Here is a 25,932-nt window from a genome sequence, read left to right on the forward strand (position 1 = left end):
ATTTTCTACCGGGGGGGGGGGGGGGTGCTGGAGCCTATCCCAGCTGTCTTCGGGCGAGAGGTGGGGTACACCCTGCACTGGTCGCCAGCCAATCACAGGACAATTTGGAGTGGCCAATTAACCTAGCATGTTTTTGGAATGTGGAAGAAAACCCACGCATGCACGGGGAGAACATGCAAACTCCACACAGAGATGCCCGAGGGTGGAATGGAACCCTGGTCTCCTAGCTGTGAGGTCTGCACGCTAACCACTAGACCGCCGTGCCGCCCGGATTGGATGTTGTGGTTTATGAAAATACGTTGACGTTGACATTGTGACAACGCCATCCTTGATTGGCTGTTATTAACACTGGGTGTGGAATACGCTGTTTTCTAAGTACAATACGCCAATCAAAGTACATGTTATGGATGCTGCAAAATGAGGTGTTGTACTTCTACTGCTTCTGCTACTTTTTTTTTTTTTAATTGCCACACAGGCGTTAAGGAGGGTAACACACTCGGACACTTTGCATTCACATTAAGTGGTCACATTTTTTTTCTTTTGGTAATGTGAAGCACCTCATAAGAAAATCAGATTGGAACAAACCAATCCCCATTGGTCATCATACCCTGCAGTGTGAGCAGAGCCTGAGCCGCCTCGTTCTCCATGCCTCAGGCCACTGGCCAAAGGCAACGCTACATATTGGAGCTGCTGCCACTACTGCTGCTGCCTTTTTGTTTTTGACGCGAGGTGTAGCGCTCCTTTCTATGTCGCTAATTGAAATTAATGACCCAGGAAGGAAGTATTACATGTTATCATGAATGTACTTGGTACTACAGTAAACCTCGGATATATCGGATTCAATTGTTCCCACTGGTTTTGTCCGATATAAGCGAAATCCGTTATATGCGTATACCGGAAAATGTCCGTTTTACGCATATATCAGATTTATATCCGGTATATGCGTAAATCGGATTTTATTCGTTATAAAAAGGCACTTCCTTGACTATGTTCCCAATGTGCCTGGACGCGCAGGCAACGCTGCAAATGCTGCAAATGACGTCGTATAGCGGCCTGTCACGATTCGGCGAATCGGAGCGCCACAATGCGGCCATCCGATATATGCGAGGGAAATTTAATGGAAATGCATTGGAACGGGACTGGAGATTTTGTCCGAAATAGGCGAAATCCGTTATAAAAAATCTGATATATGCAATGAATTTTTATTGGAAATGCATTACAGAAAAATTGGTTCTTTTTTATCTGTCCGTTGTGAGCGAATTCCCGATATATCCAAGTCCGATATATCCGAGGTTTACTGTACATGCTCACTGCATGGATAGAACCCCATAAAAGCTTTTTGGAGCTTTTTGGATGTGTACCCCATTAGGCACAAAATCCTGAAAATATGCACATGTGTGGGAATGACGATGTTTGCGAGTCGCAACTGGTCAATGAGGCCTGGTGTAGCAAGGTCACCATGTGCCTCTTTTCTTCTGGAGGGTGGAAGTCACCCCTGGAGAGACGGATTAAGCACAAAGGTCTGCAAAAATGCCTTTTTTCTACCTTTAAAGCCTCACTACTTGACTTTGTAGCTCACATCCCCATCAGACACAACAGACACAGAGTCCTGCCTCTCGCATTGGTCTTCTACTTGTATTCCGTCAAGACGTATGAGCATTTTGTGTGGATTTAGCCACACGGAGTGTTGTAATGGGAGACGTAGCCTCAGGGGCCTCTTGGCCTGCAGAGTCATGCTTTAATGAGCATCACTGAAACTGAGAAATGACAGCTCACCGACTCTCTCAACCTCCTGATTTACTGTATTAAAGGAGAAAATGGAGAAATACGCGTTCCCCTCGAGCCACCGCAGCTAACTATTACCTGCGCCCAACAAACCTCAAGGGTGCGTGAAAGCATCCCGCCGAGAACTCCACTTGACGCATTTTTTAGCACCTCGAATTCAAAATCATAAGATCGTTTATGATGTACTTTTAAGAAGGTCTAGTGTCGTGCATCTCGGAGGAGAAGAGTCGTATCAACAAAGGAAGAAAAAATAGAAGCGGAAGACAAAAGGGTCATTCTCCTGAAAGTGGGACACAGCTAGCAAAACACCAAGGTGGTATTTTATAATCAATTTGCATATTCATATTCATAAGTATCGCTTCTGTTTCAGTTCATGAAGGAAAAGAAAAGTACGGGTGAACCAAAATTATCCGACCGATGGTTCTGATGCCATACCGATAAGTCAACAGAGAACAGAGAAAACCTTATCCGCCATCTTTTGCAATTTTCCACGTGGCAGAGACCTCCGTGGCATCACACCAGCTGCTCCGAGCATGTGCCTGAATACAGTGCACCTTGCTGGGCCACAGCAGGTGGCTTCCTCTGCTCCATAGCCTGGATGCTAGTACTGCTACTGGTTCTAGTACTGGTCATGGTGCTAGGACTGCTACTGGTTCTATTACTGGTCTTGGTGCTAGGACTGCTACCGGTTCTGGTACTGGTCTTGGTGCTAGGACTGCTACTGGTTCTAGTACTGGTCCTGGTGCTAGGACTGCTACTGATGCTAGTACTGCTACCGGTGCTAGTACTGGTACTGATGCTAGGACTGGTGCTGATGCTAGTACTGGTCCTGGTGCTAGCACTGCTACTGGTGTTAGTACTGGTCCTGGTGCTAGGACTGATTCTGGTTCTAGTACTGGTCCTGTTGCTAGGACTGCTACTGATGCTAGTCCTGGTACTGATGCTAGTCCTGGTACTGATGCTAGTACTGGTCCTGGTTCTAGTACTGGTCCTGGTGCTAGCACTGCTACTGGTGTTAGTACTGGTCCTGGTGCTAGTACTGCTATAGGTGCTAGCACTGGTGCTGATGCTAGTACTGTTACTGATGCTAGGACTGGTGCTGATGCTAGTACTGATACTGATGCTAGTACTGGTACTGATGCTAGTACTGGTCCTGGTTCTAGTACTGCTACCGGTGCTAGTACTGGTACTGATGCTAGTACTGTTACTGATGCTAGTACTGGTCCTGGTTCTAGTACTGCTACCGGTGCTAGCACTGGTACTGATGCTAGTACTGTTATTGATGCTAGGACTGGTGCTGATGCTAGTACTGATACTGATGCAAGTAGTGGTACTGATGCTAGTACTGGTCCTGGTTCTAGTACTGCTACCGGTGCTAGCACTGGTATTGATGCTAGTACTGATACTGATGCTAGTACTGGTACTGATGCTAGTACTGGTCCTGGTTCTAGTACTGCTCCCGGTGCTAGCACTGGTACTGATGCTAGTACTGTTACTGATGCTAGGACTGGTGCTGATGCTCATACTGATACTGATGCTAGTACTGATACTGATGCTAGTACTGGTACTGATGCTAGTACTGGTCCTGGTTCTAGTACTGCTACCGGTGCTAGCACTGGTACTGATGCTAGTACTGATACTGATGCTAGTACTGGTACTGATGCTAGTACTGGTCCTGGTTCTAGTACTGGTCCTGGTGGATTCCTTTGGCGTGAGTGTGTTTGCTAAGCTGAAGCTAGGTGTAGGCTGTGGGTTGAGAGACGATAATTAGCGAAGTGCAGGACGTGTGAGTGGCGTTAGCAAGGTCACATGAACACGGCTGCCAGGGATGAACATAATGGTCACCCACACCTGATCATCTGTCACATGGCCATGCTGTTAAAATAATCACCACCACCAGGATGTGTGTACTCTATGTACTGTGTGTACTGTATATACTGAAGAAACTAACAATTCATGTACATTTTAAACACTTTCTTCATAACCTTTTTGGTTGGATTGAAATGCTTATTGAGTTTGGAAAATGTAACTAGACTTCTCTTGAGATTACTATTTATTGTATCATTTTTTTATATACACTGTAGATCTTCTTCTGCCATCCAGTGGCCGCTTTTATGGCTTTACGCTGCTCTGAAGTGCGGTACCGTGTCATCTCCTCTTCTATAGAAATGTATAAATACATCTAAGCAGTGCAGAGCCACGGAAACAGGAGTTGAGAACATTCGGGGAGCTCGTTGCTCATTGAGGAATTGATCTTGCGGGGCCATTTGATGGTGATTATGCTGGAGAGCGATTCTTAAAAGGGATACGTTCCCAGCTACTCGGGTTACGGCTGCTCTGTGCTTGAGGATCAATGCACTTGATAGCCTGCGCTCATTAATCTGCCTGCTGGTCAGACTGTGAAATTTATGGCAAATATTGCCAGTGAGGAAGACGTGTCTTTTTGCAAATGAGGGGTTAAATGCTGCCCTGCTATCTAAAGATGGAATTACCGCCTTCACTCCATATTTGGCATGGATTACACTGATGACAGCCTTTCATACGCCGCACTTTCTCAGAATATCTTCAGTACATTTGAATTTGTTGTGGTTTTTTTTTTATTTTACATGTAATTACTGTCTGTCGGCAATATTTGCACGCCTGTCAGGAGTGCGCAAGAAAAGCAAAAGCTCTCATAATTATGTTTACATCCACAGATAAATATCCAAGTCGAGTAATGATCAGTAATTAGAAATACTTTTCAGCATGTCTACGGCTCAGTGGGGGCCATTGTGTGCTGGATGGAAAGAGTTTGTGCAGCTTAATAATGACATTGTGTGCTGCTAAATGTGAAGTGTGTGTGTGTGTGTGTGTGTGTGTGTGTGTGTGTGTGTGTGTGTGTGTGTGTGTGTGTGTGTGTGTGTGTGTGTGTGTGTGATTCCCTGCCTTGGCCTGGCTTGCAGTGCAGTCTGACTTGAAAGAGCTCATTACAGTTAGTTTTCTAAAGAGGCGCTTATTAAACACAGTTACCTAATAAGCATCTTGGGTGGCGCAAATTGGTAAAAATGGTAATGTCTCTGATTAGGCCACGTTTCAATTATGACAGCTTTCCCTCCCCCACATCAACCCCCTCCTCTCCCCTCCCCCCCAAGCCAAAAAAGAGGAAGGAAAGTCCAGCTCTTTATGCCCGCACTCTCCCACACACACACACACATAGAGGGACAGAGGGAGAGAGAAAAAGGAAAAGAAAACGGCTCTGCCACCTCGGTGCTTCCTTTCAGCCGCACTGTAATGAATAGAGAATTGTGCAAGCGGCGGTCCAATTTACACACTGGGAAATTGGATGGACAGAGTGGAGGCCTGCTCTTGTTTGCTTAAAAAACGGGCCTGGCTGGCAGATTAATAGTTCCCAAAAAGGTCAACATTTGTGTTTCATGGATGCTGATCACTGAACCTGAAATTAAACGCCGCCGCCGCGTCGCGTATCGCCATGCCATCGCCGTGTCCAAGGTGTCGTTTGCAACCCCCGCGCGTGCGCGCTACACTATGAAAGCAACGGCAACAAACCCTGCAGATTGATTGTGTTTTTCTCCACATGCTTTATGACGTATACGGACACAAGTCCTATTCCAACATTCCCACCTGCCGTATAAGCGCAATAAGAAGCCAAACAACAAATGAAAAGCGTCCGTGCCAGGGTCAAACTGTGGCCATCCTAAAACAATTGATTTATTAAACGAACAAAGGAAATAATATAGTTCAGCTCCACAATACCCAAAAGGTCCAATTCCACACAATACAATGAAAAAGAGAAGACACACAAATACCAAAAATAAATATGAATAACAAAAATGACAATAACAATAATAATAATTAACAATCAGAACAACAGCAATGATAATAAGAAATCAATTTGTTTTTTCAAAGCATTAACCCAACATTAACAAGCAAAAAAAAAAACTAAATATAAACCATAACAATTATTACCCATAAACGTTACCATCATAAAAATATGAACCATTCCATTTTCATGCATTCTTTTCCTGGGAACGTCGTCTTGAAGTGAATGCTGATGCTGATGGCTGCAAGGTGATCTCGCAGCCGCAGGCTATGTGCCACCATTCCACAGGTTGCATGGAATGAAAGGAACCTGTGGTTGATGAACAAAGGTTCCCATGCAAGACCGACACAAAGTCATCACGTGGAATTTCTTTCCTTTATGTTTTTTTTTAACCCTTGAATGAAATGTCTGTTAATTAATGCAAACATCCTTCCGTTTATTGATGCAGTACAACAGCGGCCGCTACCTCAGAAAGGCATGGAGCTTGGCTATAACGTTTCTAATGGGATGTCTGTAATGCATGGACGTGGCAACGTGTACACGTCGGCCACGCACTCGAGTTAAGGAAGGCGGAGTCACGTATCTCTTTAAATCACTTTTATTATGACCCGCTTGTTTTGTTTATACGATTAGACAGTATGTGGCAAAGAGTTCACTTCATGTCTGTTGTCGGTTAAAACGAGCAGAACAAACGCACATGGCGTCCACAGCTCCTCCTTCCCCCAACTGCTGAGTGTCGTCAGCTTTTTGACAACTTTTGCCCGTGTTTCCGGTCGCCGTTTATTATCAACCAATACTTCCCCACACAAACAATGACAGTCACTTTCCGCCCGATTCCACATTCAACAGGAAATGACCTTTTTATTGGCCGATTCCACCATTGTGTTAAAACAGACGTCATGGGGGTAACATTTCAGCATAATATTTATATTATATTTAAATATATTTTTTATCCATTTTTATTTGACCAGTGACACAAACATTTTTTACTTTTGCAAAAAAAATAAAAAATCTGTGCAAAATGATTCATAATGTTTCCATGCAGAGTCTTATCTAAAATGGTAAATGGATAATTGACATATGATCGGCATTCTGACATACTTCATGTACCATGAATCATGTTGTCATGAATGTACCTGTTACTACACGCTCACTGCATAGTTATACAGTGGAAATATAGGTCTATCCCATTATGTGCATTGTTAATTGTTATGCAAATGTTGCCTTACTTAAAATGAAATATCAAAATTGCTTTAAATTGACCCCAATAATTAGATATTTGGCTTTTAACTAAATGAAATTAATATACATTAAATAGGACATTAAAAATGTTGCCCATGACTAAAATTTTACAGAAAAATTCAAAAACCAAACATCATATTAAAGGGTAAGGTACATGTTTATTGTTGCTAGAAGATTGAAAATTCGCTGGGTAGATTTGTTTTTACAGTTTTTCCAATCAAGGTTGCAGCAGAATGATGTTCTTATGTTCTTTTCTTCATGGATGGTTTAGTGGGGTTTGGTCTTGCCCTGGTGGGAAGGGACTGGGGGTCATACTGGGAGGCCTTTTCCAAACATTCGGGGTGGGACTACCGTCAGGTTGGAGGGAATAAGTTGGAAGTGCTTTGAATGGCGTTGTACGACGAGAAGGTAGTATTGAAACATCACTAAATATTTTTGTAATTACCGTTACACTTTTTTCAATTTTTTTGTACTTTTTTTTTTCACTGCCAAAACCCAGGACCTGAAGACCTTGTAGTGTATTTGTATTTTTTTTTCATTAAAAGTAAACATGTAAAAAATACATGTATACAACATGTATTAAAAATATGATCTTCATTGATGTATTGTTTCTTTTCTTACGAAATAAATTATATGTCGTGAGGTGAAAACCAGTTTGACGCCCCTGCTCTAAACTGTCAGGACCTGAATCATTTTCAAACAATAAAAATCTTTGAAGAACATTTGCTATGGGTATCAATTGATCTTTTATCTTCTAAAACGAATGAGATTGTCTGTGGAAAAAAGTGGAGCTGATAATGAAGAGAATGGTATTTAATGAAGTCGTTTCACTCTCATGCACCTTGACATGAAATATATTCCTCAGTGTCAATGTATTCATTCAATATCAAATATCAAATATGATCTTCCTCCTCCGCAAATCAAATTCCTTTGTGTGGCGCGTGTCTCCTACATGGCGTGTTAGCGGCGTCAGGTAATCATCTTGGATGATGTGCAAATCTCCACGTGGATGACATGAAGTACACTCTGCAAGGAGCGCCTCTTTGATTGCCTTAAGTGGCACATTGTTCACAGGCCATTAACAATAACACCCAATCACACTCAATAAGCACCCGTGCAATTTTGCTATTGACCAAATGTGGCTGGAGTGTTAATGAAGCCTTTGCTCCAAATCCATCACCGATGCTCTCTACTCACACCCGTGCTGCAGGAAAGCATGTGAGGATGTGCCTTCTACTGGTACTGTGTTAGCATGCTAACTCTTAGCATCGTACCATTTTAGTTCAGTTACGCATGTCTAAATGCAAACAGACACGGCATGATATCGGGACAATATAGCACAGCCTTGGGACTTTTGATGTTAGCATGCTGACACTTAGCATTTTAGCTAATTTCCACATGGATATACAGCTGTGGCACAGTTCTAGACACTATAGAACTGCCCGGTCACTTTTTGTACAGCGTGCTATTTTGCTATGTGCTAGCATGCTAACTGTTAGCATGTTAGCATTTTAATTAATTTCCATATGTCTAAATGCAAATACAGGCATGCCACGATGTAGGGACACTCGAGACCTACCTGGGCACTTTCTGTATGAAGTGCTATCTTGCTAGGTGTTAGCATGTTAACCGTTAATATGTTAGCATTTTAGCTAATTTCCACATGGATATACAGCTGTGGCACAGTTCCAGGCACTATAGAACTGCCCGGTCACTTTTTGTACAGCGTGTTATTTTGCTATGTGCTAGCATGCTAACTGTTAGCATGTTAGCATTTTAATTAATTTCCATATGTCTAAATGCAAATACAGGCATGCCACGATGTAGGGACACTCTAGACCTGCCTGGGCACTTTCTGTATAGAGTGCTATCTTGCTAAGTGTTAGCATATTAACCGTTAATATGTTAGCATTTTAGCTAATTTTCCAGAATGTCTAATTACAAACAGACATGGGATGATGTGGGGACACTATGAGACATCCTCTGCACTGTTGATGTTGACATACTAACAGCACTTAGCATTTTAGCTAATTTCCACATGCATCTACATCTATTGTATGGTGTAGGGACACTTCACAATGATGATAAATGCCTTCACAAACATTTGTGTGTGTGTGTGTGTGTGTGTGTGTGTGCGCGCATATCAATTCATATAAATTATCTGTCAAGAGTCAGCTGAGAACAGAACAACTTCACTGCAAGTGGATGATGGCAGAAATGTTCTGATTTTAGGTTATTCAGACAAGGAGAAGCTCTTATCAGCTTATAGTTGCTCTCCATGACAACAGTCACTTCAACAATGTTGCTCATATGCAAAATGTCATCTATTTGTTTTTTTTTAACAAAAAAATAAATGCCTTGTGCAAAATGTATATCTTTTACAAAAAATGTACCGTCTTATAACAAGATATATATAGGATATATCTTCCCAAACCAAACCCTTGTGATTTGTGTGCATATGATTTTTCCATGAGCATTTGTGGCTTTTGCTTGCTGCCAGGCTTTCTTGCCTTGGGCACCTCCCCCGCCCCCCCCTCCTTCATCATTAGCTTGGATGCTTGACAAGCATGTAAGCCATATAGCATGGATCTCTTTGACTAAAACCTTGTAAATGAACACAATTAGTGCAGCGTAATCCTGCTAATTAGCTCCTGGTGTGGTGGGTGGGCCAATGACGGGGAGGGAATCATTCCTTATTCTTTCCTGACAATAAATACACCCGCTGCTTCTTACATCACATGAATGGACACAGTACAAATAGTGCAATACTGATGTCTAGCGCGGCGATGCCTGCTGCGATTATTGCATTTGGAAATAACAGACAATCGTGCATACAATATTAGACACATACTCCTGCATAGATACAGTAAGCATAGATTCACATATTGGTGCATAGATGCAGTTAGTAGAGCACAATGTGTCAGTGTTGGGTTGCAGTCTATTGAACATTGTTTAAGGGCGCACATGATTGGTTAATCCCAAAGAAAAAGAAAAAAAGCGTATGAAAACATTTATTTGCGTCCGGACGTCGCTGTTGAACGCCATGTTGCTGTCGTTCACATCTCAAGGCTGAAGAGGCGGAGAGACGGCGGCAGTCAAGCATGTGTTTTTTTTCTTTCCCCGCCCGGCCGTGGATGGGAAGCAATGGGCAGACTTGATGTGGATGTAATTCCTGCTGGGCTGAGGGGTTTGTGTGATGAAAGCAATGGAGCGCTGCCAAGGAAGATTGCTTTGCTGCGCTCCTTCAAGCAGATTTGAAAGTGTCTGCGAAGGCCTCAGATGAGAGTTGGATTATGGACTGACCCGCCATGTCATTGTGGTGTGTGTCGGGTGGATTACAGCGCGTTGCTGTGTCTCACATCCTCATCGCTGCATCTTCTTACTCGCGGCTTTCTTGCTTGTTCGCCGCATGGGAAACCGGCCACATTCCAGCCTTCACGGGACAAGGAAGAGTATTTGGAAGTGGGGCGGGGCAGTTCAACCACGTGATCTCCACCAGCCAATCGTTTGCAGGTGGAAAGACTGAAAAATCATGTGACTCACTTGCTTTCCTATTTTCGATTTGCATCAAAGGGCTTGACAAACATTTCAAAAGGTGTTTGCATCTGGAAAGCAATACATTATATGAAATATGTATACAGTATATTCAACTGTATTAAAGTCAGTGCCGTTTTTTTATTCATTAATTTTCTACCGCTTAGAGGCGGGGTACACTCTAGACTGGTGGCCAGCCAATCACAGGGCACATATAGACAAACAACCATTCACACTCACATTCATACCTATGGACAATTTGGAGTTGCTAATTAACCTAGCATGTTTTTGGAATGTGGGAGGAAACCGGAGTACCCGGAGAAAACCCACGCATGCACTGGAAGAACATGCAAACTCCACACAGGGTGGAACACACGGGTCTCCTAGCTTTGAGGCCTGTGTGCTAACCACTCGCCCACCGTAGGAAAATACATGTAGAACGTGAAAGAGCGATAATAAAGCAACATTAAATCGAATTTTAACGGCGCAAAGGTTTGTCCCAAAAGTGCAAAAAGGGGCGTGTCTCCAAAATATGATTGTGTTTTTGTTTGTAATGTATTTTGAACATGCCTACAAGATACATCGGAACACATGACATGGTACAATTTGAATCAATTGCAGTACATTTGCACACTTCCTGTATTTTAAAGGTATGTTATTTAAAATGTGTGGAAATGATGAGGTTTTGTAGTCGCTGTAAACAAAAAAAAAAGGCTAATAAATACATCCTAATAATCACTGATGGGTGGGTTAATAGTTGGTCTTAATCAGTAACTGTTACATTTGTTCACTTCCTGCTTTCCATAATACAGTTTATGTCCAGATGGACATAAACCATAAAAACCATAATAGTTATGTCTTAATAGTTAGACATAACCTTGTACGTGTACGGTGGTATGTATCTATGTATCTATGTGTCTATATGTGTGTCTATATGTCTAGGACTGTTGGCATTCTCATCCTTTTCAAGGAAAAAGAACACATTTTTATTGTTGTTTTGAAGTAAAAATCATCATATTTAATGATGTATGCTTTTCGCTGGACAACAATGTTTAATATTCTCATTATGTTCCATTTTGTACAAAACAATGTGTGTGTGTGTAAAGTGTGTGTACATTTCATGCTGTGTATATGCACCTTAGAGAGCATTCCAATATGATAAATATGAGCTCTTGGCATATAGAAAAGCATCCAGCAGCATAGACACGTTGATGAACACGAGATCAGTGAGGAAATAGAGCGAGAGAGTGGAACAGCAATTCTGACATGTGTTATGTCTTATGTATAACACCCAGGTCTAAAGATGCAGTGGACCCCAGAGCACACACAATGGGCAGAGCAACACTTTGACATCTCATCCACCACCCGCTCGCCGGCGCACAAAGTAGAGGCCTACCGGGGGCACTTACAGCGAACGTACCAGTATGCGTGGGCAAACGATGATATCTCTGCGCTGACTGCCTCCAATCTGCTTAAGAAGTACGCTGAGAAGTATTCCGGGATCCTCGAAGGCCCAAATGAAAGAGCCCTCCTCTGTTCCTACTCGGAAGGAAGCGCCGGACTCTTGAACGGGCGGAAGTCAGAGAACGAGCCCTGGCAGGAGGGGATTTACCCGATGAACTGTGCTCCAGATGTTATATCTGTGAGCAAAGCTGGAATGACAGCTGCCCTGCCCCCTACGGATGCGTCAGCCAGCATCGGCAGCTCCCCGGGGGTGCCGAGCAGCTTGTCGGAGCCGAGCTATTCCAGCAGTAACTGCGGGAGCCACACGGCCACGACGCTCCACTCGGGCCTTCCCTCTCAGGAATACACTGCCAACTACAACAGCTCCTACCTGCATTCCAGCTACGGCGGCCAGACTGCTTCCCCGCACCCGTCTCCTTTGCACAGCGCCGGCCTCTTGCAGCCCCCGCCACCGCCTCCGCCCCCCACCTTAGTACCGAGCTACAACGGCGGGTCTCCTAACCTTCCCGGCTACAATTATCCTCCAACAGGGTATCCCCCTCAGACGGCTGTCGGCCCCGGTTACAGCCCCGGGGGAGCACCCCCGCCTCCTTCTGCTTATCTGCCGTCCGGCATCGCAGCCCCCACACCCATCCCTCCCTCCACGCTGCCTGGCTACACCTACCAGTCCCACAATCATACGCCAATTGCCCCGGCACCTTTGAATGGCAGCACAGCCAACTCGTTAAAACGGAAAGCTTTCTACATGAGCGGGCACGGAGAAGTGGACTCCAGCTACGGCGAATTCAACTACAACCAGCGCTCGTCTCATAGTCCCATGTACAGACTCCCGGACAGCAGCGTCTCAGACTCGAGCAGGGGCAACGGCTTTGACAGAAACGCCGCCGAGGCCTCCTCTTTAGCGTTCAAGACAACCAAACAGACGCTAGCTTCTGATCAGCAACGGAAATTTAGCATACACTCGAGCGGGGCTCTGACTCCGCCGTCCTTCGGCTCGACCAAAAGCTCCGTGGACGACACCTACGGCAAGTTCGGGTCCCCCATATTGAGCGAACCAAGCGAAGAGCACAGACAGCACCTGCCTCATTCCCTGACCGGGCCCGATGTCGCCACCCCTACCTCGTCCATCCACGCTGCTGAGGAGCAGCTGAAGAACAGCGACCCCAACCTGGTGGACATGGTGACGGAAGAAATCCTTCAGCAGTGCCCTCCAGTGGACTGGAGTGACATTGCCGGACTGGATATGGCCAAAGCGGCCATTAAGGAGGAGGTGCTATGGCCCATTTTGAGGCCGGACATGTTCAGCGGACTTCACGCATTACCTCGTAACCTTCTTTTATTCGGGCCTCAGGGAACGGGTAGAACGCTGTTGGCTCGCTGCATGGCCAGCCAGCTGGGGGCCGCCTTCTTGCGACTCAGCAGTTCCGCTCTGGTGACCAAGTGGTTGGTCGAGGGGGACAAAATCATCCAGGCTTCGTTCCTGGTGGCCCGGTGTCGCCAACCGGCGGTGGTGTTCATCAGCGAGGTGGACCTTCTCCTGTCGGCCCAGCTCAGCGAGGACAGCCCGGTGAGTCCACTGAAGGCTGAGCTCCTCATGCAGCTGGATAGTATTTTGTCCTCTGCTGAGGACCACGTTCTTGTGGTCTGCTCCACCAGTAAGCCTGAAGAGATCCCGGAGTCCCTGAGGAGGTACTTTACCAAGCGGTTGCTCATCCCCTTACCCGACGGGACGGCACGACACCAGATAATCAGCCAAGTGCTCTCACAACACAACTACTGTCTCAGTGACAAAGAGATGTCATTACTGGTTCAGAGGACCGAGGGCTTTTCAGGACTGGACGTGGTTCAGCTGTGTCAAGAGGCTGTGGTGGGCGCCCTCCACGGCGTTCCTGCCGCTGACCTGTCCAGCATCCACCCCAGGCAGATGAGACCCGTCTCTTTTCAAGACTTTGACAATGTCTTTTGTAAATTCCAGCCCAGCATATCACAAAAAGAACTGGACACGTACACGGAATGGAATAAAATGTTCGGTTGTAGTCAATGAAAGCTGATCACGTGACCGAGCGCTTTAGACGCAAGACGACCAACGCTTCATTGGCTCGGTCGCTACATGGCGGGAGCTGTAAGAGACTTGTAAAGCGATGGCTTCTTTTTTGTACATACATACAGTACATACGGTACATACAGTATACTGTATATGACCATACTATACTGCTGACTCGGAGATTTAGTTGCTATCAAGTGCCTGAGGTGGTGCTCTTTCACTTTTTTTTTTTTTTTTTGTTGCTTCCCAATCCTCATCGGTGACATGTGCTAATAGTGCGTTAAAAAGCAAAGACAAAAAAAGCTTTAAAATGAGACAATTTCTCTTTGATTAGAACGCCGCCGTCTCTCTCCGTGCTCTTTGTGGACCCTTCTTTTTCCGCTCGCTCTCATTTCAGCTTCATTTTTATGGCATATTTTCTATGTGGAGATGATTTGATTGGAAAAAAAACAAAAAAAAAAAAACATTTGCATACTTGATTCACTTTTGTCCCGTAAGATGCAAACAAAACGCAAAGTGATTTCTTTTTCGGCTCTTTCACTGTAGATACCACGTAAAACGCTGAGTATTCTTTTACCGCTTTGACGATGTAATCCTTGTTAGTTGTACTTCAGTGTTTGCCCGACATGTAAGATGATACCATTCAATGTTGTTTCTTTGCAAAACTCAGGAAAGTGATGATGATAAAGTATCACCGTGAAGCCCCGACGGGTCCATGCCTCCGGTCTTGGATGTGGTGAACGAGGAAATGACACAAGAAAGTAGCCAAAGGCTTCCCGGCCGGGGATGCTCTGATCTTTCCAATACGACACATGTGATCGGCGTATGCCGCCAATCACCAAAACGCTACATGTGTGCGGTGTCAGGTAGGGTTGACGACACCCGTATCGAGCCATATGGCAAGTGGGCTCGTCACCGCTTGGTACAAGCCACGCTTCTGGTTTTCTTTTTTTGCGGGTTTTTTAGTTGGGAGCTCCATTTTGTCCCACAAGGATGTGGGTGTTTTTTTTCAAGAGTGACAGAACAATTTAGCTGTGGTGTTGTCATGATACTAACGATGTCTTGTCCTTACGCTGGTGATACTATCACAGGGATCACCAAGGGCTCCAAGAATATTTGTTTTTATTTTTATTTTACAAGTGTTGAATTCAGACTTGATGCCTTTATAATATAACCAATGAGCACAAACTAGCATAAAGACCATGGCCACACTGTTTGAGTGGAGATGTACTTGGTAAATAAAGTCGTGCACAAGTGAAGATATCTTTTATTTCAATCATTTCATTCTGGGTTTGTTTGTTTTTTTTAGCTAAAAAATACATTATTGGACAAGTTTAATTTCCCATGTATTGGTGTTAGTCCAAAACATGCATTTAGCTAAATTTTCCAAATATTATTATTTTTTTTTTTTATGAATGACCTCCTTGCCCTTGGAATTGTCTAACAGCGGACCTGAACAAACAAATTGAATAATCTACAGTATGTGATCGGTATCGGCCCATCTTTCCATTGGCAGCATAGCACCCTTATCGGAGCATCCCAAATTGCCACCAATAAAATTGGGAATTAAATGACACTTTCCGGAAAAGTAATCCTTCAAACAGTGTGATTTTTCTCCACCTTTATGGTTTATGTCCATCTGGACATAAACTGTATTATGGAAAGCAGGAAGTGAACAAATGTAACAGTTACTGATTGTAAAAGTACCAGATGGAGGAGGGGTAGGATTTAATAAGCTTTGCTTCTCCCTACTTCTTTTGGACATGTGGAACTGGGAACTGATTATGGGATGCACTCAATTGTAATCTGATGCATGTTCAAATGAAATAAAACCATGACCATTACCAAATGTTACATTAAAAATGAACTACATTTAAGTCACAGAACAAACTGGTCGACTTTGAAAGTTCCACATTCTAGTTCCACCATTCTAGAAGTTGGCAGGACCCTTTAGATCAGGGGTGGGCCCCATCAGTGACCTCATCAGGTTTCATTCTCCACATTTTTGCATTTCTAAATTCCTTATTTTAAGCTGTAAAATGGAAAATTAGCTGGCAACCCGACGTGGAGTGCTCTTGTGCACGCTAGAGTTGAGAAGCTCACGACGCCACACGTCAACACACACAAAGTAACCTAAGATATCTAAGTGCAATACCCATGCCAAAACAACACCATATATTTCTGTTGTGCCGCAAGGCATGCTGGGTAACTTGCGGTACGCTTTGTCACACTTTTGTGACAAAGTTGTCGCAGCTGGACTACCTAGCATGCCTTGCGGGCAGTTGGAAATAAGTCACGTGCTGTGTTGTTGATGTATGCAATGCTTTGTGTTTCCGTTTCGTCGCACCGTGAGCAAGCGCGTCGTTGCGTTTGATCTATACATGGGGGCCGAATGTGAAACGTTTTCCCCACCCCTGCTTTAGAACATGATCAGAGTTGTCCTATCAACGCTCCGGCTTTCTTGTGTCATTTCCAAGCAGAGGATAAGAACTTCCTCTTTAGATTTGTCCATGGAAAAGAAGAAAGATTTGAAGCTTAACTGCGTGTTTCCGATATTCCAAACCACAAGAGAGGCAAGCGCAAACCGTGCATACAGTACGCTGTACGGCTATAATACCTCAGAAAGTGCCATGGCTTCTACAATGAATGTATTTCTTTGCCAGACGAATACGAATCGGCTGGCTGTCTCCTTCAAATGGAACTTTGGACGAGGCTTGGAGAGATTTGCCTTTAGAGAGAAAGCTCGGCTTATTTATGTTGAATTGTTGCCTCCAGCTAATTCTCCACTTATTTCCAAGGCGCTATCAGCGTTGAGAATCATACACAGAATCATTCTGCTCTTTTAGTTTGGGAGGCTCAGCTGTACATCTCACCACGAGCGCTGAGTGGAATTTGAAAAAAGGTGCAGACAAACATCTCGGGGTTGAGCAAGGGAAAAAAAAAAAAAAAAGAACAAAACCGCCCGGAGCCATTTCATTCCATCCTGCTGCTGTTTTATCATTAATGAAACCCAAGGATTATGTACTGTATCTCCTAAGTTGCTTTCTACCTCACTTTGTTGGTTATCTCTGAAAGACAAATACGCCGCGATGGCAAATGTTTTGCAAGAACAAACTCTGATTTCCTTTGTATGGGCAAAATGTATTAGCTTTACAATTTCACTCCCGAGAAGCCAATTTACTCCCACGGAATACAGTAGATCCCCGCCCGAGACCCGGAAAAATGTCCTCCTCTGACAATTTCTGATCAACATTTGCAATAAAAGAGTATTGTAATGCTTGGATTAGGCTCCAGAAAGGTACAATACTACGAATATAATTTCTACTACATTACACTCTTCTGACTGTTAAACTACCAAAAGGGCTCACTCTGGTCATGCCGTTGTTCTATGGAGCAAGAAGCTGAACGCAATGCCCAGAGTGAACCCTCTTTCTGCCTGTTTGGAGGCAAACAGACACGCATTCACATGGCAACATATTGATTTCCAAGGTTTTGGCATGTTTATGGTGTTTGTTCCGGTTTGTTTGACGGTCCTTGAAAGCACCATTGTGTATCTTATTTATTTCTGTTTTCATTTTCATTTCATATTTGGAGATTTGTGGGAACACGAGCTAGTCCGCGGGTCCAAAGAGATTGGGGACCATGTGTCAATGTGGCGACTCCAATGCCCAGAGTGAACGCTCATATTGCCTGTTTGGAGGAAAACTAACACGCATCCACACGCCAATATATTGAGGCCAGTTCTTTGTCATTTATTGTGTGATTAATTAATTCATTAATCAGCCCAAGTCAAATGCTCACGAGACGGAGCCGAAACAACCTTTATGTCTGACACCACTGTGGTACATTCAAGGACCAGCACACAATGTGAGGAAAAAATGACATAAACATGTAAAAAAATGTGTACATGTATGCTGTATATTTGACCTGTATTATCTATTATGTGTTTATGAAGTATTATTGATGTCGAGGAAATGAGATGTGTTTACTGCAGGGAAAAAAAACAAGGTATTTTCGGAGCCAAACAAAGATTTTGACCCCAACATGAGCAAGCGTGCGGGGATCTACTGTACTCTTGTATGGAATACACCTGGTATCTTGTCACAACGGCATCAACCATCTGTTTCTACATCTCGTGTCTTTGTGATGGTAAAAAAGGTTTATGGAAGACGTGCTGTGACATTGTCTCAGTCTATAACGCAAACATGCACGACTTGACTGGCACTCCTTTGACTCCGGGGGCGCGTGGCAAGATGTGACAAAGTCTTATTTTTAGAGGTTTATTTATATCTGTTTGTTGTCATTAATGGCGACATAGCAGACAGACGGAGGAAAGAAAGGGAGCGTCTGACAAGTGAATTTGCCACATTGAATGTATGATGCTCTCTGACCTGCCAGACAAACAAGCTACAAAAGAAAAACACACAAACGCTCCCTGAAAGAAGTCCTTTTTCATTGCTGTTGGCAGAGGATTAGGATTAGGATTAGGATGCGTCGGCGCACCTGCTGTGTTAGTGCGCTTCCTCTGATCGTCCCGACTCTGCTGCGGTTCGCTTCGCTTGAGATCCGACGTGAACGATGCCTAGACCAAAGAGCAAAAGACAAAGTGCTGTCACTCTTTACGAGGCTTTTTTACCAGCTTTTCATCAAGTCTAACATGTTCCCTTTCGCTTTGGAAAGCTGCCAATCAAATCTTCTTTATGTCCTTTGGTCACATGACACAAGCACAAGTGCCAACCGCACCAAAGTATTCTGTGGTCTGCATGCTCCACTTGGCGAGGCTTTTGTTGTCAGTACGTCTGCAGTGCGCCCCCGAAAATATGCCCCTTAGAATACAACCCTACACGCCCCCTAAAGTACACCCCAAGAGTACGCCCCCAGTGTACGGCCCTTACTGTGTGCCCCTAGAGTACACCTCCTAAAGAATGCCCCCAGAGTATGCCCCTACACGCCCCCAGCAGTACGCCCCTCTAAAGTATACCCCCAGAGTACGGCCCCTACAGTATGCCCCCAAAGTACGGCCCTTACCATGTGCCCCTAGAGTACACCTTCTAAAGAATGCCCCCAGAGTACACCCCTACACGCCCCCAGCAGTACGCCCCCTACAGTATGCCCCCAGAGTACGGCCCTTACCGTGTGCCCCGAGAGTACACATCCTAAAGAATGCCCCCAGAGTACGCCCCCTACAGTATGCCCCCAGAGTACGGCCCTTACCGTGTGCCCCGAGAGTACACCTCCTAAAGAATGCCCCCAGAGTACGCCCCCTACAGTATGCCCCCAGAGTACGGCCCTTACCGTGTGCCCCGAGAGTACACCTCCTAAAGAATGCCCCCAGAGAACGCCCCCTACAGTATGCCCCCAGAGTACGGCCCGTACCGTGTGCCCCTAGAGTACACCTCCTAAAGAATGCCCCCAGAGTACGGCCCTTACCGTGTGCCCTTAGAGTACACCTCATGAAGAATGCCCCCAGAGTACGCCCCCGACAGTATGCCCCCAGAATACGGCCCTTACCGTGTGCCCCTAGAGTACACCTCCTAAAGAATGCCCCCAGAGTACGCCCCCTACAGTATGCCCCCAGAGTACGGTCTTTACCGTGTGCCCTTAGAGTACACCTCCTAAAGAATGCGACCAGAGTACGCCCCTACACACACCCAGCAGAATGCCCCCAGAGTACGCCCCATCATGGCCCCAGCCGTACGCCCCCTACAGTATGCCCCCAGCAGTACGCCCCCTAAAGTATGCCCCCTAGAGCAGTGATTGTCAACCACTGTGCCGCGGCACACAAATGTGCTGTGAGAAATTGTCAGGAGGAATTATTCAATGTCATTTTTTAAAATGAACATTTATTCATAATTTTCTGCAAATATGATGTCATCGTTGAGTGTCCGTGGTGTAAAGACTGGCAGATGCAGGTGAGGCGGTAAAGATTTTTCCAATGTAAAAAACGTACTGTGGATCAAAAAAGGTTGAAAAACACTGACCTAGAGTACACACCTACACACCCCCAGAGTACGCCCCTTACGGTATGCCCCCACAGTATGCCCCCACACACCCCCACCGGTACATCTCCTACAGTATGCCCTACACACCCCCCAGGCTTCAGCTTTGGAATGGCTGACATTTTGTCTGTGTATGAGAAATGATAGCGAGTGGAGTAGAATGTATCCCACATTTCAGTATTTCTGTGATTAATATTTGGACACATAACTTTCTCTCGTTGATTGACTTTTCCATTCTTATCAAACATCTAAATGTCAACATATTTTTTCTTTAGTTTTCCATGCATAAACGTCCGTAATGAGTTTATTATTCTGATTGTGATTATGATTGAGTTTAGGCTGCGGAAGGCAGATTATTAGGGACACGTTGAAAAGGAAAATCATCAAAAAATGTAATAAAGTGAATAAAATGAACTTAACTATTTTGAGGAAAAAAGTAATCATCATGTTGATGGATTATTAATCATATTTCTGGTTAGATGATTGAAATATTTCCTTTCTGAATCTAGTACTATTACAAATATATTCTCAGTGACATATTTTTTCCTTTAACAGTCAAAAGTCAGATTTTTACCTAATATTTCAACATAAAATTTCAAAATGTTTTTGTCATAAGATGACAAATAAATTCTCTCAAGTTATTTCTCTGAAAAGTATTTTTTGGTACTTGATTCTGATTCTGCCTAAAATGACAACTTTTGATCTTCTATTTTTCTTGCCAATGAGACCCTAATATTGCTTCTCTCTAACCACTTGGCCGTGATTGACAAGAATAACGAAAGAATGTTCAAGTAAGAAGTTATGAAATATTGCACTTTTACTCTTACTGAGGCCAAAGTGTCCATCTCATCCTTCCATCATCATATTCATCTACACTCGTGTAGATGAATATGATGAATATGCTCAGCAGCATCTCCGCTCTGGAAGTCCAATTGCTTATCATACCAGTTCATGATAGAACATTTGTAAATCCAATCACGTATTACATGAGTCAATGATAGAATCATTTGTAAGTCCAATCGCGTATCACATGATTTAATGATGGAATCTTTTGTAAGTCCATTCACGTATCACATGATTTAATGATGGCACTTTTTGTAAGTCTATTCATGTATCACATGACTTCATGATGGAATCTGTCGTAAGTCCAATCACGCATCACATTATTTAATTGTGGAATCTTTTGTAAGTCCAATCGCACATCATATGAGTTAATGATGGACCCTGTTGTAAATCCAATTTTCTTGTCACATGATTTCATGATGGAACTTGTCGTAAGTCCAATCACGTATCACATGATTTAATGATGGAATCTTTTGTAAGTCCAATCGCACATCACATGAGTTAATGATGGAATCTTTTTTAAGTCCAATCACACATCACATGAGTTAATGATGGACCCTGTTGTCAATCCAGTTGCTTGTCACATGATTTAATGATGGAGCCTATTGTAAGTTCAGTCACGTATCACATGATTTAATGATGGAATCTTTTGTAAGTCCAATTGCATATTATATGATTCAATGATGGAATCTTTTGTAAGTCCAATCGCACATCACATGAGTTAATGATGGACCCTTTAGTAAATCCAATCGCTTATCACATGATTTAATGACAGAAATTTTGTAAGTTCATTCACGTGTTACATGAGATCACAATGGAACCTGTTGTAAGTCCAGTCGCGTACCACATGCCAGTGTCGGAAAGCATGTTTTTGTAGAAAGCTTTTGTAGAAAGTGTTTGGCAGGAGGTCCTACGTGGCGTCGGCGTGTTGCAGAGATATTCCCGCCGTGAGTCGGTTGTGCTTGACAAGCACAACTGGAATCTGGAGATGATTTTGGGGTAAAGTACGGCCTTTCATTGGCTGATTATTGGGGTGAGGCGTTGAGAAGAGCGTCTCCTTGGATAAGCACAGTGATGTTTTTTTTTTCTGATATTTCTTTGCTTACTCGGCTTTGCTATTTTTGGGTTTTTCTACCTCATATCATCAGTACATTTTTACTTGTAGTATTTATGTCATTTTGTTTGGATTGTCACCCATTTGTGGAAAACAGCAACATCATCATGAAATAAAATGTGCTCTTGAAAGTGAACATTTATTAACATTCTGAATTACACATGAGGGGGGGGGGGGGGGGGCTTCTCACTGGTAAAGAACTGGCCGTGTTCCCATATTTCTGGATATGTGATGGATTACGGAGGATAATAATAATAATAATAATAATAATAATCCCAAAAGAATCCAATGTGAAGTATCGTAGTGCGCGTGTTGCTGTGTTTTTATGTGCCATTGTGTACCAGGACAGTTTTGGGACGTTTCCTCTCCATGTACAGAACTTGCACATAGCTGTACTTATTGTACATTTGCTAACAATAAATATACAGCATACATACTGTACATCTTTATACCTGTGTATGTATTGACATAGTACAGTGACTTTTCATGTATTTTCATTTCAGTCAGGCTTTTCAAAGAAATAAAAATGGCTCATTTTTTCCTGAAATGCCCTGTGTGACTATTAATATGATATTGTTATCAATTTTTTTTTATATTGATTGAGAAGATGCTGGTTTAATTCTGCTCATAACTGATGCATCTTAGATCAAGTTTACTCTGAGAACAGAATCAGGAACCTCACGGTAGTAGTAGTAGTAGTAGTAGTAGTATCACGAGGGTCGCGGGGGTGCTGGAGCCTATCCCAGCTGTCTTCGGGCGAGAGGCGGGGTACACCCTGGACTGGTCGCCAGCCAATCACAGGGCACATATAGACAAACAACCATTCACACTCACATTCATACCTATGGACAATTTGGAGTCGCTAATTAACCTAGCATGTTTTTGGAATGTGGGAGGAAACCGGAGTACCTGGAGAAAACCCACGTATGCACGGGGAGAACATGCAAACTCCACACAGAGATGGCCGAGGGTGGAATTGAACCCTGGTCTCCGAGCTGTGAGGTCTGCGCGCTAACCACTCGACCGCCGTGCCGCCCCAATTTGAGTCATGTGAAGAATTTGAATTGAATTGGCTGCACTTCGCAGGATGTTGAATTGCAATTCCAGGAAGTGGAATGATTTAGTAAAAGGAAGGCGCGTATTTGTCACGTTTAACAAAGTTTTTGGCTTCAATACCAAAAAGGCTAACATGAAAGACCAATTCCCTTCCCCTCCGCTGTTGATGTGTTAAGGAAGGAACGGCGTTGGCACATCCAGTCACATTTCACCTTTTTGGAGCTTTGCTTTTCCTTGGAGGCGTTTGTGTTAGCAGCTAGCAGTTGATGACCGCCACCACGGAACAGGACACAAAACCCGGTCCTGGCTGCTCAGTACAACAAAGTTGGGAGTGAGTACACACAGCATATTTAACTTCTTTTGGCCATTTTCCATGTTGTCATTGTTTATTGGTCCATTTCATGGTTGGTAATGATGGTTGTATTAGCGGCACGGCGGTCAAGTGGTTAGCGCGCAGACCTCACAGCTAGGAGACCAGGGTTCAATTCCACGCTCGGCCATCTCTGTGTGGAGTTTGCATGTTCTCCCCGTGCATGCGTGGGTTTTTTTCGGGTACTCCGGTTTCCTCCCACATTCCAAAAACATGCTAGGTTAATTGGCGACTCCAAATTGTCCATAGGTATGAATGTGAGTGTGAATGGTTGTTTGTCTATATGTGCCCTGTGATTGGCTGGCCACCAGTCCAGGGTGTACCCCGCCTCTTGCCCGAAGACAGCTGGGATAGGCTCCAGCACCCCCCGCGACCCTCGTGAGGAAAAAGCGGTAGAAAATGAATGAATGTTCCCCAGCCCATGAGCTAGCTTAGCATCTGGTAGGTAAGAGAGGAGGATGGGACGGTGCTGTGTGTTTGTTGGGCCGATAAAGTATAAAAGTAAAGTTGCGTGAAAGAAAGGAGGGCGTCGTTATTAGCGACTATTTTGTAAATATCAAAGCCGCGTGTGCTTCATTTGCATTCTGATGAAAGTGGAGTGGATGCGCGTGAACTCGGAGGTTATCTGGCGAGCCGCAGCGGCGAGCAGCCGAATCAGACGACTCGGCAACGGCGCGGCTCAAGAGGATGAGCCACGGACCTCTCTCAAATCACTTCCTTGGTAACAATTAAAATATGCAAAGTGATAATTTTCCTTAAGTAGCCTTAAATGTGCAATCTATTTCCACGTCCAAAGCTGGCGGCTGGCGTGGATGACGAGGGCGGCGGCGGCGGCGGGGGGGATTGGTTGGAGTAGGGGGGGCATACATTATGCAAATATCAGAAAGGACTTTTAAGGGCTGATTTTTCCCCCCTAATAAGCACGGCGTCTGATTGAATGTTTTGCGTCTTCTGAGAAGCGGCGCTTCCTTTTTTGCGGCGTGTGCGTGACACAGGCATTCCGCTAGCTTTGAGATGATGGTTACATTCACAAAGTAATTATGCGCTGGAGAGTCCAGAAATAAGGTTTAATTACACAGTAATCTCTGGTGATGGACACCAGGAAGTGCGAGCGCTGCCAGCCTGCAATCCATCAATGCCAAACCTCTGGCCACTTTTAATTTCTCCTCATTTGCATCATAACCTCGGCACCAAGTTGCACAAATGCTGTTAAATGTTAATAGGACCTGTCTCTCCGCTCAGAATGAGGCTTAAGCCATTCCCATTCTGCTTCCTTCACTGGGCTCTCACCCTGCTATCTCTGCAGCCCATATCTCCCCGCTCACGTTCTCACCAGCCTTCACATAAATTGGCCTTCTTCAGAAGAAAAGCCGCACACAGGAGACGCGCATGGTCACTGCTGTGCTAATTGGGAGCAATGTGTAAAGTTTTATCCAACAAGTACGTGCGATTGTGTGTCTACAAATGCAGAAAAGCAGAAAAACAGCAGCGGCGGCGTCGGCGGCGTCGGCGTCGGCAACCCCGACCGCAGATGAAATCATGTTTTGCACAAATGGAGACTTGTTATTGAGGCCGTTGACACGTTGCTTCGCCTCTTCAGGTATTTAAAAGGTTGATTAGATCCAGGAAATCTCATTATCTGCCCGTCTCCTTCATATATTCCGAGTGCGCTCCTTAATATACACTGCCGGCTTCTTCAACATTCCTCTCCGGAGAACGCAAAGTCGCTTTTTCAGCGCCCTGCTAAACGCCTGCCTCCAATAAATACGCCCACTCCTCCGGCAGCCACCCTCGTCGACAATATTCACTCTTGTTATCTCACTCTGGATATCCAGCAGCTGAGACTGAGACTCTTAGTGGAGGCTGACTGTGAGATGAACGTCTTGTTATTCAGTGTCAAACACCTTTTGTCACCCATGATAGCATCAAAGTATTTCTCCTTTGGTACTAAATACTAAATGTACTTTTCCGATTGTTTGAAACATTTTCTTGAGTAAAAATGGCTGAATTTGCACATTTCCTGGTTCAATACAGGACAGGATGCTGAGATGAGCGTCTCTTCTCAGCTTCGTCTGCAAGCCCTGCCTCCCTACTGTACATACTGTACATACACTATGTATTGTACACCATATCATACATACCGTATATACCGCACAGTATGTTTCATGCTGTATGTACCATACCATGCCTACCATATATACTGTACCGTAAATGCCATACATTATATGCCATACCATATATACCATACCATGCCGTATATACCATACCGCATATACCACACCCTTCCATACATACCGTAAATGCCATACCTTATAAGCCTACCATATATACCATACTGTATATACAATACCATGCCATATATACCATACCGCGTATAACATACCCTTCCATACATACAGTAAATACCATACCTTCTACGCCATACCCTATATACCATACTGCATATGCCACGCCATGCCATACACACCGTATATACTGTACTGTATATACCATACCCTTCCATAAGTACCATATGTACCATACTGTAAATACCATGCCCTTCCATATTTCCCATATATACCATACTGTATATACCACACCCTTCATTACGTACCATACAGTATCTTCCATACCATGGCATACATATCATATATACCATACCATACCACATATACTGTACCG

At 44.2% G+C, this 25,932-nt stretch overlaps 1 protein-coding gene across 4 annotated transcripts in view; it reads left to right on the forward strand.

The window, feature by feature from the left end:
* Positions 1–19,226, forward strand: part of fign (fidgetin) — an 81,386-nt gene extending 62,160 nt beyond the window's left edge. For all 4 annotated transcript variants that reach the window (XM_058081884.1, XM_058081887.1, XM_058081888.1 and 1 more), the window contains one exon: positions 11,677–19,226. In XM_058081884.1, coding sequence (XP_057937867.1) covers positions 11,677–13,889 — 2,213 coding nt within the window. In that variant the 3' untranslated portion in view covers positions 13,890–19,226. The remainder of the gene's footprint in view (positions 1–11,676) is intronic.
* The last annotated feature ends 6,706 nt before the right edge of the window (positions 19,227–25,932 follow it).

The sequence above is a fragment of the Doryrhamphus excisus genome, chromosome 9 (assembly GCF_030265055.1).
Source record: "Doryrhamphus excisus isolate RoL2022-K1 chromosome 9, RoL_Dexc_1.0, whole genome shotgun sequence".
NCBI classification, from domain to species: domain Eukaryota; kingdom Metazoa; phylum Chordata; class Actinopteri; order Syngnathiformes; family Syngnathidae; genus Doryrhamphus; species Doryrhamphus excisus.